The 13,522-nt window shown below is 37.7% G+C and overlaps 1 protein-coding gene across 1 annotated transcript in view; it reads left to right on the plus strand.

The window, feature by feature from the left end:
- Positions 1-3,183, plus strand: part of LOC139738749 (uncharacterized) — a 46,321-nt gene extending 43,138 nt beyond the window's left edge. Inside the window, exon 14 of the mRNA XM_071649389.1 lies at positions 3,087-3,183. Coding sequence (XP_071505490.1) covers positions 3,087-3,183 — 97 coding nt within the window. The remainder of the gene's footprint in view (positions 1-3,086) is intronic.
- Positions 3,184-13,522: the final 10,339 nt, after the last annotated feature.

Genomic DNA, 13,522 nt, shown 5'->3' on the forward strand with positions numbered 1-13,522 from the left:
GGTTCGGCATTGTGATGTACATAACATTGTAGCATGCCACTCATGTACACGCACAGGTCAGCTCTTTGCAAATAATCACAACGCAAAAACTTTCAAACGTTTTTGACAGTGAGAATGCTAAATGTACAAGATGCCATTCTGATCATGACCCAATTTTGAAATTTTTGGCTATTCCTAAAACAGTGAATAATTGGTGTTTGTTTACATATCAATGAAGAGCAATTGTCAATCAGTTGCACTAAAAACAACTGTACACAAAAATCATTTATTTGAAGAACTGTAGGTACTGTGATAGGTTGCTAGGCAACAACCAATGAGCTTGAGGGACTGGACTGGTTGTCATGATAACAGCTATTACAGACAAGCTGCAAGGGTTGTGATGTTAAAGTGTACATGAATCATGACACTGAAATCTACTTTGGTTGTATGTTTGAAGGAAAAGACTAAATCAACAAATATTGAATTATTTTACATGCCCCAAATAATAGATCAATACAAACCTGATGTGTACAGTCATGTCGTAAAAGAGAAACTGTCACGTGAGTATCAGGTGCATCACATGGTTCTCTACACGGGATCACGCAGATACCAGCCTTTTGTGGAGTAGCTGCAGTTAACTGTCATAACTTTGAGAGCACATATATCCTACCTTTATACAGCTCTTAAAGCCTTGTCCTTAAAGTAGGTCAGTTTTGAACATTGTAGGAAAATACAGAATGAATGAAAATGAAGGCAATCAGCGGAAAATATCCTCACCCCAAATATTAAAGTCTCAAATTGAGAGGAGTCTGTTAAGTACAAAGACAAATAATACTCTGCATTTAAATGTCAAGCTGTCATGAGTGCAGATAGAGAAATATATTGAATGATTTGTTTCATAGTCTGCAGAGTGCTACATAACTTCTTTTTTTTAAGCACTTGCCCGGTCTGGCATACAGATTTTCAAATTGTTGCAGAACGCTTGCCCAAAACGAAAGTCCAAAAATATAAGAAAATGATATAGAAAATCACTTGTATGTCAAGGGCTTGATAAAACACCATCATTTGAATGAACAGCATACATTGATTGATCCACACACTTAAACTTATTGGAGTACACAAACAAACTTGGTTTGTTTGAGTATTGGTTGCATTGCATTGGGACTTCTTCACGTCAGTGTTTAGAAAGTTGCTGAAATGAAATGAGAGCTTGTTGCATCATTCAACAGTCATTATCTTTGGGCTTAAGTATGTTGACTTCATAGGTTTGAAGGGGGAAAAGTGAAAAAAGGTGGTTTCAAAACTTTTTGCTTGCCTAATTTGGGCAAACATTTTTCTCAGAGTTCCAAAACACTTGCTCGACCTTGATTTTCACAAATGCTTATGAAGCACTGTGGTTTGACTCATTACATAATGTATGATAATGATAAAGTTAGTCAAAGTAATTATCCATAAACACTTTCACTGAAAACATCTTTTATTCTGAATACGTGGCATATTGCACAAGTCTGATAATACATTGAATTAGTTCATTGTGTGTATAGGTACATTTGCGTTCATACACAGATAGTATTTTCAAACCTTTAGAAATGTTCAAGAAATTTTACATGTTATTAGGACTATCTGTTCTCACACAAAGTATGCAAAGGTACAGATGCAGTTGTGAGGCAAGGAACACCTTGATCCCAACAATTCGTACTATCGGTTCATACGTACACAGCATTCTTTCTTCACTTTCCAATCTCATATTCACTTCATTCAAATGCATATAGAGACCTTGCCAATGGTATGATCCACTTTATGAGAATGGTTTTTATTGCCACTTACTGTATATCACAGAGAGTCGTGTCCTTGGCTTTGAACTCATTATAACATATCATTCAGTTTTTGTATTTTCTTTAAAATATATTTCCATTCTGTTAAAGTGTCTGCATAGTCATAACATGTGAAAGAGATACTGAGGTTCATTTGGAAAGCTCTTCTGAGAAGGATTTGTCAGACTAAGGATGGGAAAGTTGTTGTAAAGCTGTTTTCTTTGTCTTAGCAGGATGTCAGGGCATTGTCATTTCAAGTGGATAAAAGGAGTGTTTTTCAGGTTTGCGGATATTCACTCAACGGGGTTTGCACGGGAAATCCTAGTTTCCGAAGAAGAACATGAGCAAAAACTTTCACCGGACTTTTCAGTGCTTTCATGCAAAACCCCATGATGTGCCTTGACAATGCATCATGGCCTAATCAATGTTGATGACTAGGGAATTTTTTTAGAAGAAAAGCTTGATGAGATCCAAGGCTTTGTAAACTTGTTTCATTCAGTGGAAATGAAGGTTTCTATTTTTAGTGCCAGATTGGAAACTGACATAGTGCTTGTGAAAGTAAAACATTTTTGTGCATAAATTTCTGTTTTGAATGCATAAATAAATATAAAGACCATGGAATATATGAGAAGAAGAGTTGCTTCCAGTGTACAAGCAACAAATAACTTTGTTTCCTTCCCTTCTCAGTTTCATATGTATGAATTTTTACGAGATTATAGCATGCCAGGTGTTGCTACTTGGAGCTATGCCAGTGAATTCTGCAAGTTAGACAATTTTTACATTGGTATAATGGTATCTACGACTTGGCTATAGAGTCAAAATGTTGATTTTGGAACTTCTCCCAAATGTTTCAGAATTTACCTTGAAAGAGATCCTAAGTTTCAAGCATTCACTCTCATCATAAGAGCTCCTCTTATGCTTCTAGGGTCTTGATATTACAACCTAACAATGAGAATATGATACAGTGGGATACTTCACTCCAAGCAACCAGTTCTGCTGTATGGCCATGTTGATGTGGTAGTCTTTTTTCCCTATGATTGCCATGACTATTTTATTCTCCAATTTCAAACACACAGAAACTTTGTCAAAGGGATGATGTGCCACATTAAAATGGTTGCATCATAATCATTAACGCTGTCATGATACTGATGTAAATGAAAGTCAGGAATTATTGACCTCACATTATGTAATGCTTTGCTAATGTTGAGACTTACGACTGGATATCTTGAAAAAGGGTAATCAGACTTTGCGTTCATGGTTACGTTCCTTGAATCATTTTTTGTCTTTGTACAGGTATGAGAGCTCAGAGGATGAAGAGACTGGCGAGACGGGAGACGTTCTGAATGCATCTATGGGGAGTCCCTCGGACAGACACATCTGCTATCTGTGATGCATCCCGTTGCCGTGGCCACCACCATCATCACCACTGTCACCATCACCATCTTCAGCATCCGTTTGGAATGGTTCTCCTCACTTCTCTCATGGGTACAGAGACTCAAGCTGCCAGAGGGAGAACAAAAATCTTAGTGACCAAGTCTCACAAAAGGTTTAGATTTGGACCTCATAGAAAGGAATTCCAGACTCCTGTAGGTTAAACTGACCTGTCCCACAAAAAGAGAAATGTAATTTGTTTCTCTGTTATCAAACAATCTCTGCCACCACCCTATGCATATTCCATACTTGGTAATACTGTGAACAGGGATTTCAAATGTGCTATTTTCATTGTGTGGTATATATATTTTTTTTTTTTTCAGTGATAATGTGTTTATTCATGGCCACAGTGACAAGTTAGTTCCTATGGCATTTGATCATGATGATACTGCCTGCTTCCAAAGAGTTAGGGAAGATTTCAGGGGTAAAAGGTCATCATGTGATGAAGTCTTGTTTGTTAGATATGATATGACATTGTCTTTGGTTGATACGCTGAGAATAATGACAGGTTTTAGACTTTTTTTACTTACATGCCTGAAATGTGTTTCTAAGTGTGTCTAGAGGTATTCAGTGGTCAGATACTGTACTGAGTCTCCTGGCTGAAGATAACTGCAAAAAACCTTCCATGCAAACTGCTGTGTTACACACTCCATGGCCTGTCCGTGAAATACAATTGTATGCAACTCTTGATAACCAGCTGCGTTTACTTGTATACAGGAACCAGGGTGGAAGTGGATGTGAGCTATATCTAAGCTCCAGCTCCCATATCGTGTTTTAGAGGTTTAACCATTCAAACTGTGAATGCCTATGATCTAGAACTTAGCAAAATTTGATTGGAACCCTCTGCATGACAACCGGCCAACATAAATTGGAATATTGGGATTCAAGGTTTGTGTTCAGACTTACAGGAATAACGTGACTCACAATAAACACATTTGTAAGCAGGTTTACAAATGAGTATTTTTGTAAATCTGAAATCTCTCTATGTCCTATCCCATGCTGCATCACTATCCTGGGAATTTGATTAGATGTCCTCGCTGTCTGAAGCACCCAGTTCCGGTCATTCGATATAAACACTTGAACACTCTCCACGTCAGCTGCTATTGTTCAGTCTGTACAACCACTTGGTAGCCAGCCTGTGCCGTAGTCTGTGGGGTTAGGACGGTCATCTGAGGGTCATCAGACAACGTGATGTTGATTCACAAATGAGGAAACCATCCCGGATTCAACATGAACATACCACTCTTGTTTAATCTCCATTACATGGAGTACTTACCTGGAAGATATCTCTTGTTTTGCTTGTCCTGTCCAGGGACAGACGATACCATTATCATAGAACACTCTGTTATTGCAAACTATGCAAGATTGCTTTATTCCTCTGACTCCATGATTTTGTAAAACCCACCTTACATCAAGGAATACTGTATCCTCACAGTACTCAATCATTCAATACCTACATGTAGCTCTTCATATTTGCATAATAGATGTTGTGCCAGCAAGATTCAATCTTTGTGCTTTAATTCCAATAAAATTGTATTTCAAATAGTCTGTAAAGCCCTCCATGAGGATTATTTGCATTTCAATTCTGGCTATATCCAAAAAAACATTTCTTGTTGATGGATTATGTTTATCCTGGTTGCAATCTGTTACCTGAATTCAGTTCTCAAATTGACAACGTAATGACATCACATCTGTACTACTTGCATCATGGCCTGCAAGCATCATTATAGAACATTTACTTCATGTGAGAGTTGGGTAGAGTATTGCCCTAATTTGTGCTTAACCCCCTCCCCCCCCCCCCCCCCCCAAAAAAAAAAAAAAAAAAAAAAAAAAAAAGAAAAAAGAAATTGGTAAAAATAAGATTGCTTGAAAACTGTTTTCTTACTCAATTGTATTACAAAAACATGTGCTGCCATATATGTCATATATTGTCAAGTCAAACAATTATATGTAATTTGAATAGAAATTGCCCCTAGGAGATAATTCATTTCTGCCATATTTTACTTCCAGGGAATCCCTCCATTAATTCAAGTACTTCATCGGAATGCTTGGCAGAATGTCTGTCTTTTTCTGCGAGAGATGAAAAGTACTTTCCAGGAAAATCTCTGTTATCTACGATGTTTCCTTCCCTTATTTTTTTCCCCCAGTGTGCCTTGATGTCTGTGCCTTGCTCTCCTTGGCTGATTTTCCTTCAACCAAAATATAGCCCAGACTGCACCCATGTAGGCTGACTTGTCACACCCCAGTTGGCCTGTCATCTCTCTGCCCAGGAATGAATAAAGTCAGGAGTAAGGAAAGAGTGATGTATTCTGGAGAAGATGAGAGTATGAATAGAGAATGAGGGAGATGGTCTAGCCTTTAGCATGGACTTGCTCCTTTAGGGTCTCTGAATTTACTCCTCGACGGTCTCAAAACTTCCTCCTTCAGGGTCTCTAGACATGTTTTTTTAGGGTTTCTAAACTTGACGGTCTGTGGAAGCTATCCTCATCAGTGTCTGTTGCTGGTCATATCTGAGGCTAGGACACACCTCGTCCAGTGAGAGCTCACCCTGGGCATCAGTCGGAGTGAAAGTCTCTTTAGCTATCTCCGTACATCAAGGATGGGGTTTGCTGTGAGGATGTGAAACTCTTCGCTGACAAGGACCTTTCGATCGATTGAACAAGAAACTTGTTTAAGTTTAACAGTACGAAGGGGGACACGTAGACACTCTTGAAAGGTATTTTGATTTCAGGCTACAAGATGGTGGAGCTGTGTTGAGAAGTGTGAGGACAGTTGTCAGTTGACCCTCTTAAAATCACTTGTGATTCTTTCTCCATACTCTGATGACAGTTAACACTGTCCACTGTCTCTGACAGACTGTCTACTGATGTTTACTTCCGCAATACTCATGTATTATCCTTTTCTCATGTCGCATAGCATTCAACCATGGAATATGAAAGCCATTCCTTGAAAATTGCAGAGGGATGAATAGCGCTCTGGTTTGATGGCAAGTGTTTGAATTTTTCCCTACTATGAAGTCACTTTCACATGTACAAATGGTGTGGAGAGATAGAATACCAAATGAAAACGTCGGTTGAGAATGATAAGGGCGTTAAGTTGCCACTAAAGCCATAGTGTTCAAGACCACTTAACGCCCTTCTCATTCTCAACAGAGGAAAAGCAGAAACATATGCATATATTCTGTACATCACAAAGGCATACAACAAAAAATTTTCCCCTGAACCATGACCATTAAGATACATTCTGTGGACTCTGACATATTCAAAGTACTGGGCTGCTTGTAGGCTTTTCTTGGAAATTTTGACTTACACTACATCAGAAGGAGCTTTTGAATTTAACTGCTTTGTAAACTCCAAAGCGCATGTCATGTGTGCTGTTGGTTTTGAAAATAAGTTTTTCTTGTTTTCAAGAATTGATTTTTCTAGTTGTGATAAGATGAAAAAGTGAACGTAACATTTTGTGCGTGTGACAGGTTAAAGCAGAAAGACCAGGAGAGTTCAAACTAAAGAGCTTTGGTATTTAATAAGGAAAACAAACCCACAAAGACTGCTCTTTTTGAATAAATTTCTTATATGTCAGTAGTTGCTCTCCTGATAATGGTTTCTATGTTTCTCCATATTTGTCTCATGAACATGGAAAAAAAGACATGAGACGATAATCTTGTTGTCCCTTGTTGGCAGTACCAGTCAAAGTTGTTGTGATTTATAACACTGATGACTGCCTTGATGGGTGGTTGTGATACAGAGAATTGGATATTGAGTACAATATCGAGGGTCTCAAAACCTTTCTGGTGGCTATTAAAGTGGTGTTTGAGGTCATTTATTTCACTTTCAAGATTATACTTTGGGTGACCTGATTTATCACGAGAGTACTACAGTACTAAGATATTTAATGTGATGTGTATGATTCTCACTGGGGCGTGCTCTCATGTTTCCATACAGGAAATGTTGAAAGGCATGCTGGAGTGGATTGCTTCCGGTTTAAAGACACCTTGAGTGTCCTCTCGTTGAAAGTGCACGAGGACATTAAGTGTGACATTGACAGTGACATTGCTCCCTTCTCCTCTTCCTCCTCCTCCCAAAATAGGATGGTAGGTTTCACCCCACATTGCATCCTCATCCCCCCCCCCCCCCCCGAAATGTGGTGGTAGGTTGCACCCCCCACCTTGCATCCTCCTCCTCCTCCCAAAATATGGTGGTAGTTTTCACTCCACGTCGTATCCTCCTCATCCCCCCCCCCCCCTCCCGAAATGTGGTGGTAGGTTGCACCCCCCACCTTGCATCCTCCTGTGCGTACCCGATACCACCATGCAGGGATTCACCCCAATTACCGGTGGTGGGTTCCGTGTGAGGTTTAATCTCTTCCTGTCCCTGCTTGCATCAGGTTTCAGCAAAACAAACTGAAGCAAAACAGAGGAAAATTCTATTAGCAGCAGCATGGATAGGTGTAATAGCCACTGGTACTTTCTGCCCAGCACAAAAGTGATAGTTTGTGACTCGGTGTAGGTGACATAGACAGGTGAATATCTCTAATGTTGTTTAATCCATTCCCCCTCAAGGTTCTACAGCTCTCATAGACTTTATACATGGACCACCACGTACCCACAGCCGGTGGGTTAATGGGGAAAACAATCAATGAAGAGAGCCATACTGAACCCTCCCAGCCTACTCTCACCCTCCTTTCCTTTCTTAACTAAGTCTTGGAATATACATACAGTTTGACCTCTGTTAATCTTGCCGTCACTTTTCGTGATCACTTTAAATCCAGACATGGACTGGCACACTGTTGTCCCTGCACTTTCACTGCAAAACTTTCCGTGAAGTACAAAGCAACAATTATTCTCTTGCAAATAGTAGGAAAAAAGGAAATTGGCACAAAAATATTGATCACCATGATACAATGTATTTATACCCAACCAAATACTGTTTCTAGAAGGAACAAAGATCAAGAGGAAGGGGTATTTCCACGTACATTCCATTTTATTTTCATATTGTTTGAATTATGAAACATGCAGGTATGATATAGATCATCGTAGTAAATATTGTAAAGCTAACAATGCCTTATGTATACCCCTACAAAACTTAGCTCAAAGTGTCATGTTTCAGCACATCTTTCATATTTGGCTATATCATTTATCTGGATGAGCACTGGTCCCGACATAGCCTGATGATGGTGGTTGGACTGAAGTTGGCATTCATTTGTGATCATGAGTTAGTGCATGGTGTTCTGGCTCAAACTCAAGGCCTTTCATTTCCACTTCTTCCCTCATTTAGATCCCCAACCATGCAGTCCAGCAAAAAAACATGGAGTCCGTCATCTCAAAAGAGGCTGTAAAACAAATCCCTAAAGGGCTTTGTAATGATGATTATGATGAATTCAATAATAATAATGATAATAATAGTTATTCATATCATATCCGGGCAATCACCCCCTGGCTAAATACTGGTTAGTGGTAAGGTTAGAGTAAAGATTAGGGTTAGGTTTAGGTTTAGGGTTAGGAGTTATGGGTTAGGGTTCGGGTTAGGATTAGGTTCAGGATTAGGGCCAGGGAAAGGGTCTGGGTAATTGCCCTAGACCCATTCATATAGTGCATGTAATGTATAACTTTGGAAATTTAGAGTTAGTGCTTGTCCAAGTGGGCAAGTGAGTTTAGAGTACACACAATGTACTCGCCCAAGCCAGAAGATATCTACCTCAGAAAAGAAACACTACAACAAGCAAATAAGCAAGCAGACATAACAAAACAACAAGGAATTGAACTCTCTCAATGGAAGTGTGTGAAGTGCCTTGTGTGTTTTTACATCAGGTACAATGTGTTCTGTACTTCAAAGGTTACAGCTAACAAGAGAAAAGGTAGGGGATTGCCTGCAAGTCAATGTGATGATTTGTAATCATCTCATCTATCTATCTATCTATATATCTATCTATATATCTATCTATCTATCTATCTATCTATCTATCTGTCTATCTATCTATCATTCATTTTTCAGATCTATTTGCTAGCCAAGTGTGGGCTAGCAGTTCCAATTAGATCTCACGCCACTTGCCCTGGCTAAAATCATTTGCTTGCTCCATACCATTTGGCATTTGCCTATTGAAGCACCTGTCCCTTTACACTCCTTTAACGTTTTGTTCCTATTATAGAGGCTGATAGTTTTCTATGCATTATAAGAGAAAAGAGTCTACATAGGGATGTGTTTCCCTTCAAGTCTGAATGTATGTTTTCTATTTCACTATGTGTGTGTTTTTGCTGTTTTGTTTATAATTTATCGACTTCTGAGGCAGATTAGGTATAATTGTTATGTGGGGATAGTTTGTGTGATACTTGAGAGAGAAAGAGATAGAGTAGTGATAGAAATAGATAGAGAGAAAGTTGACAGGTACTGTATGTGACAAACAGGTAAAATGGAACACCCCATTTAGAGCGACTTTGAATATTAGCAGTTTAATAAACTGTTTGGGGAGTAACAATGCTCAGGGTCATTACATGTTGTTATGGCTGCATATCACTGTCAGCAAATGTACTTTTACAAACTTTGATTTTAAAAAAACCCCTACATAATGTGTGTATGTTTTATTGTTTTTAGTGAAATTTTTGTAACCAAAGATAAAGCTCAAAGTGTATACTTATATAGTGCTATGTGAAAGTAAAGCATATCTGTCCAACAGTGGAAAAAGTAAAGACAATCATGAATTGTGTTGTTGATGAATTGTGTATCATTGTGACAAAGATATTTATTATCAATCAATAATGTGCTACATCGCTGCCCACAGCAGTGAAGGTCATGGTATTTCAGCCCATAACAGTGGCCTTGACTCAAATTCTATCTCCGGTATTCACTGTGATTAGTTGGTCTTGACTAGACGAGCTGACATAAGGCATATCACTATGGCACATTTTACCATACTAGCAATAACAATATACGTGTTAATACTTTGTGAGTTTAATGACTGCCACAGCATCTGTTTGGTATGAAGTGCCCCCACAATACAATTATTACGTGTAATTCATAATTTTTGTTTTTATCCACATCATCATTTTTCTCATCAAGACCACTCTGTTTTTATCTAGCTGTAATGACACAATTTTGCATAAAAGTCAAAGTATCTTCTTTGTCTCAGCTTTGTTTGCAGAGGAAATTAGATTTTTGTGGAGTTAATGCCTTCTACCTCCAAACAGATGAAACCATATTATAGGAGGAGCGGTACAAAGTCCCAAAGTGTGCAGGCAATATTTATGACATCCTTTCATGTTTGTGTTCAGCAGTCATACATCCTCTCATACAACTTGCCTTTGTCTTCATTGTCATATCATTTGCTTCTCTTGAAATATTCACATAAGATGAGTCCCTTGTGCCTGTATTTTCTTCTTTGATTCGAGTATGGAAGGTCTTGTCATGATCTCCTTACACATGGATGTCAATGTTGACATACTCAAATTGGCAACCCGACATGCTCGTTCTGCCATGGGGCATTCTTGTGCTCAAGTTGCCAGTACTATTTCCCCAGGCAGAATTGTATATATCTTGAAAGGGGAATTTGGATCAAATAACTGAACTATATTTGTTCTCTAGGGAAGTTTTTTTTTTTTCATGTAAAATCTAGTATTTAGTGATTTTAATATGGAGATCATATGTAAGTGTGAGTGCATAATTCAGAGCTAAATCTGAATCACTCAGACCAGTGATTTTATTGCTAACAGAGAAGTAATGGTAAATGTTATTGTTGTAGGTTATTTTCTGTACATTACCACAGGGCAGCTTCTTATCTCTTAAATGTTTGATGGAATTGGATATTCCGTTTGAATTAGAAGTGAAATTGAAATATTTGCCTACATTTGAAATGTGTGAATGTGCTTATCTGAATTGTATATTTTGTTAAAGTCTACATGTTATGCAAATGTGTGTCTAGCCAAAGATATGTATTAAGCTGGAATTTATGATTGGAAGAAAAAAACAACCCTTATGTATATGTTATTGTGTGTTATGAACATTATGAAAGAAAAGTAAGTATGTTTGTGATGCTGTGTCAGATATTTATGGTTTGATTTGTGCTCTTTTGTCTTCATTGGAGTGCTAGAAATATTTACCTTTCATGAGAAATCGACCATGCCAGAGCTATTCCTGTACTTCATTTGTAATCCTCTATCATCATTGACTCCTTGCTTAGGTTATGGCTTGACTAGAATATTGTGAGAAGACCAGATCATTGCAAAAAGCCTTGCTTGAATTTACTCTCTTTTTTTAAGATCCCATGAGAAAAATTGTAAGTGAAGTTTAAACGAGGTTACAGTACGCCATTAAAAAGTTTGATTAATGATCATCGTTGGATGTGGTATCAATGTTTCGTCGAAGACACGGTGTAATCATAACATCAAATTGTTTCTATATCCTCTAGGGCGGCAAGTATATGATAATCTGAGGCCTTTTATTTGAGTATGGTTGTGGTTTCAAAAGTCATGAAGTGTTTTCAAGTGTGCTACAGAGCCTGGCATCGTACCAATGCCTGTTCGGTTAGACTGCGGGTCGTATTTATTCTATGAACTGATGTCATGCAAGACTGCTTACAGGCTATGCAGAGAATGCGAATGAAGAAACAGGTATTGAAAATTTTCTCACCATTGGAATAAATGTACTTTTGTTGGTTCTTTAGTTTTTTTTCTTTTTTCTCTGATATGGTGACATCACATCATTCTTGAAAATGTGATTTCTCAGTTCAGCAGAGAATGATACCACATGTCATGTGGTCTTGTGTTGAAGAGAAAGATTGTGTTTTTGATTATGTTGATTGTATTGTATTGTCTCAGATTGTCAAGGATGATCTTAGATTGTCTTCGTTTGTCGTAATTTGTCTTTAATCAGACACCAAGCCTATACAAGGCTTGTAGAAATCCAGCACCTGTGAAGAATAAGTCACTTTGATAAAGTACTGAATAATTATAAAGGAGTGATAGAAATGATTTGTGACACAGCTTATAGATGACGTAGGACCAAATGATTTTAATCTTTCTTTCAGGAAATAACTTGTCATTCTGTAATTTTTATTTTCCTTTTGGCAGACAGCTTCGTCATCATTTGCAAAATCTAATGATAAGGGTTGATAGGTATTCTTTCAACCTTCATTCTAGTCAAAATCACTGCCAAGATGCAAATGGTGTTTGATTTTTGTCGATATAACTTCTTCTCACTAGGACAATGAACAATCATCCAATTATATGTGCTATCTTGCTAATATAGCAGTTGAAATTGTTGAGCGTTTTATAATTACATGTAAGGCACTCACATAAACGGTTACTTTGAGTGTTGCTAATGATAGTGACTTATATTGTAAAGATCATAACATTTTGCACAAAAAGTAATATTATCACAGTATTTATTATTGCAATAATGTCTACTAAGCTCAATGGTTATCTTTAGAATGTACACTGTAGCATCAGTGACTTTAATAGAACTGCAGTAAAGAATGCTACCAGCGTTCTCAGGGTTGCCAGTAGCATCATCATCATCAAGATTTTGAGTGGTGTTGGCATGGTGATGGGATGGTGATGACCAGATGAAAGCTGTCTTCATTTGTAATCCCACTTGAAGGGATGATGTAGTTTTGGTTGACATGGGACTTCAGCTTTCCAACTTGTTTGTGAGATAATGACAAACCTTTTATGATATATGAAAGTGTATACAATTCTAAGAGGAATTAAAAGTTTTATTTGATGAAATTTGTGTTTGAAATGGCCCAGATATCCAAAACCAAAGAGGTCCTAATAAGAGGTTGGACCCATCTTTTATTAGAACCACTTTATTTTCATTTGTTTTTGGATATCTCAGCCATTTCAAAACCAATTTTCATCAATTAAACTTCCTCTTAGAATCGCATGCTCTTCACATTTCACAAGTGGTTTCTAATTATCTCATGAAACTTATAATCTGATTTCCCCATCTCAACCAAAACTATACTATCCCTTAATTCAGCACAGTCATTGTCATCACGGCCACCATCAAAATTGTCTGCATTGATATCTCTCGGTACTGTCATAAGATTTATCATCATCACCGTTTTCTCTGTCTTCATTATCATCATCTTCATTATCATCATCATCATCGTTATCATTATCATCACCACATCATCATCATTATCATCATCATCATCGTCATCATTATCATCACCACCATCATCATTATCATCATCATCATCATTATCATCATCATCGTCATCATTATCATCATAACATCATCATTATCATCGTCATTATCATTATCATATCATTATCATGATCATCATTAACATCATCATCATCATTA

Source organism: Diadema antillarum, unplaced genomic scaffold (assembly GCF_040938485.1).
Source record: "Diadema antillarum isolate AM-2024a unplaced genomic scaffold, OU_Dant_1.0 seq00000767_RagTag, whole genome shotgun sequence".
In the NCBI taxonomy this organism is placed as follows: Eukaryota; Metazoa; Echinodermata; class Echinoidea; order Diadematoida; family Diadematidae; genus Diadema; species Diadema antillarum.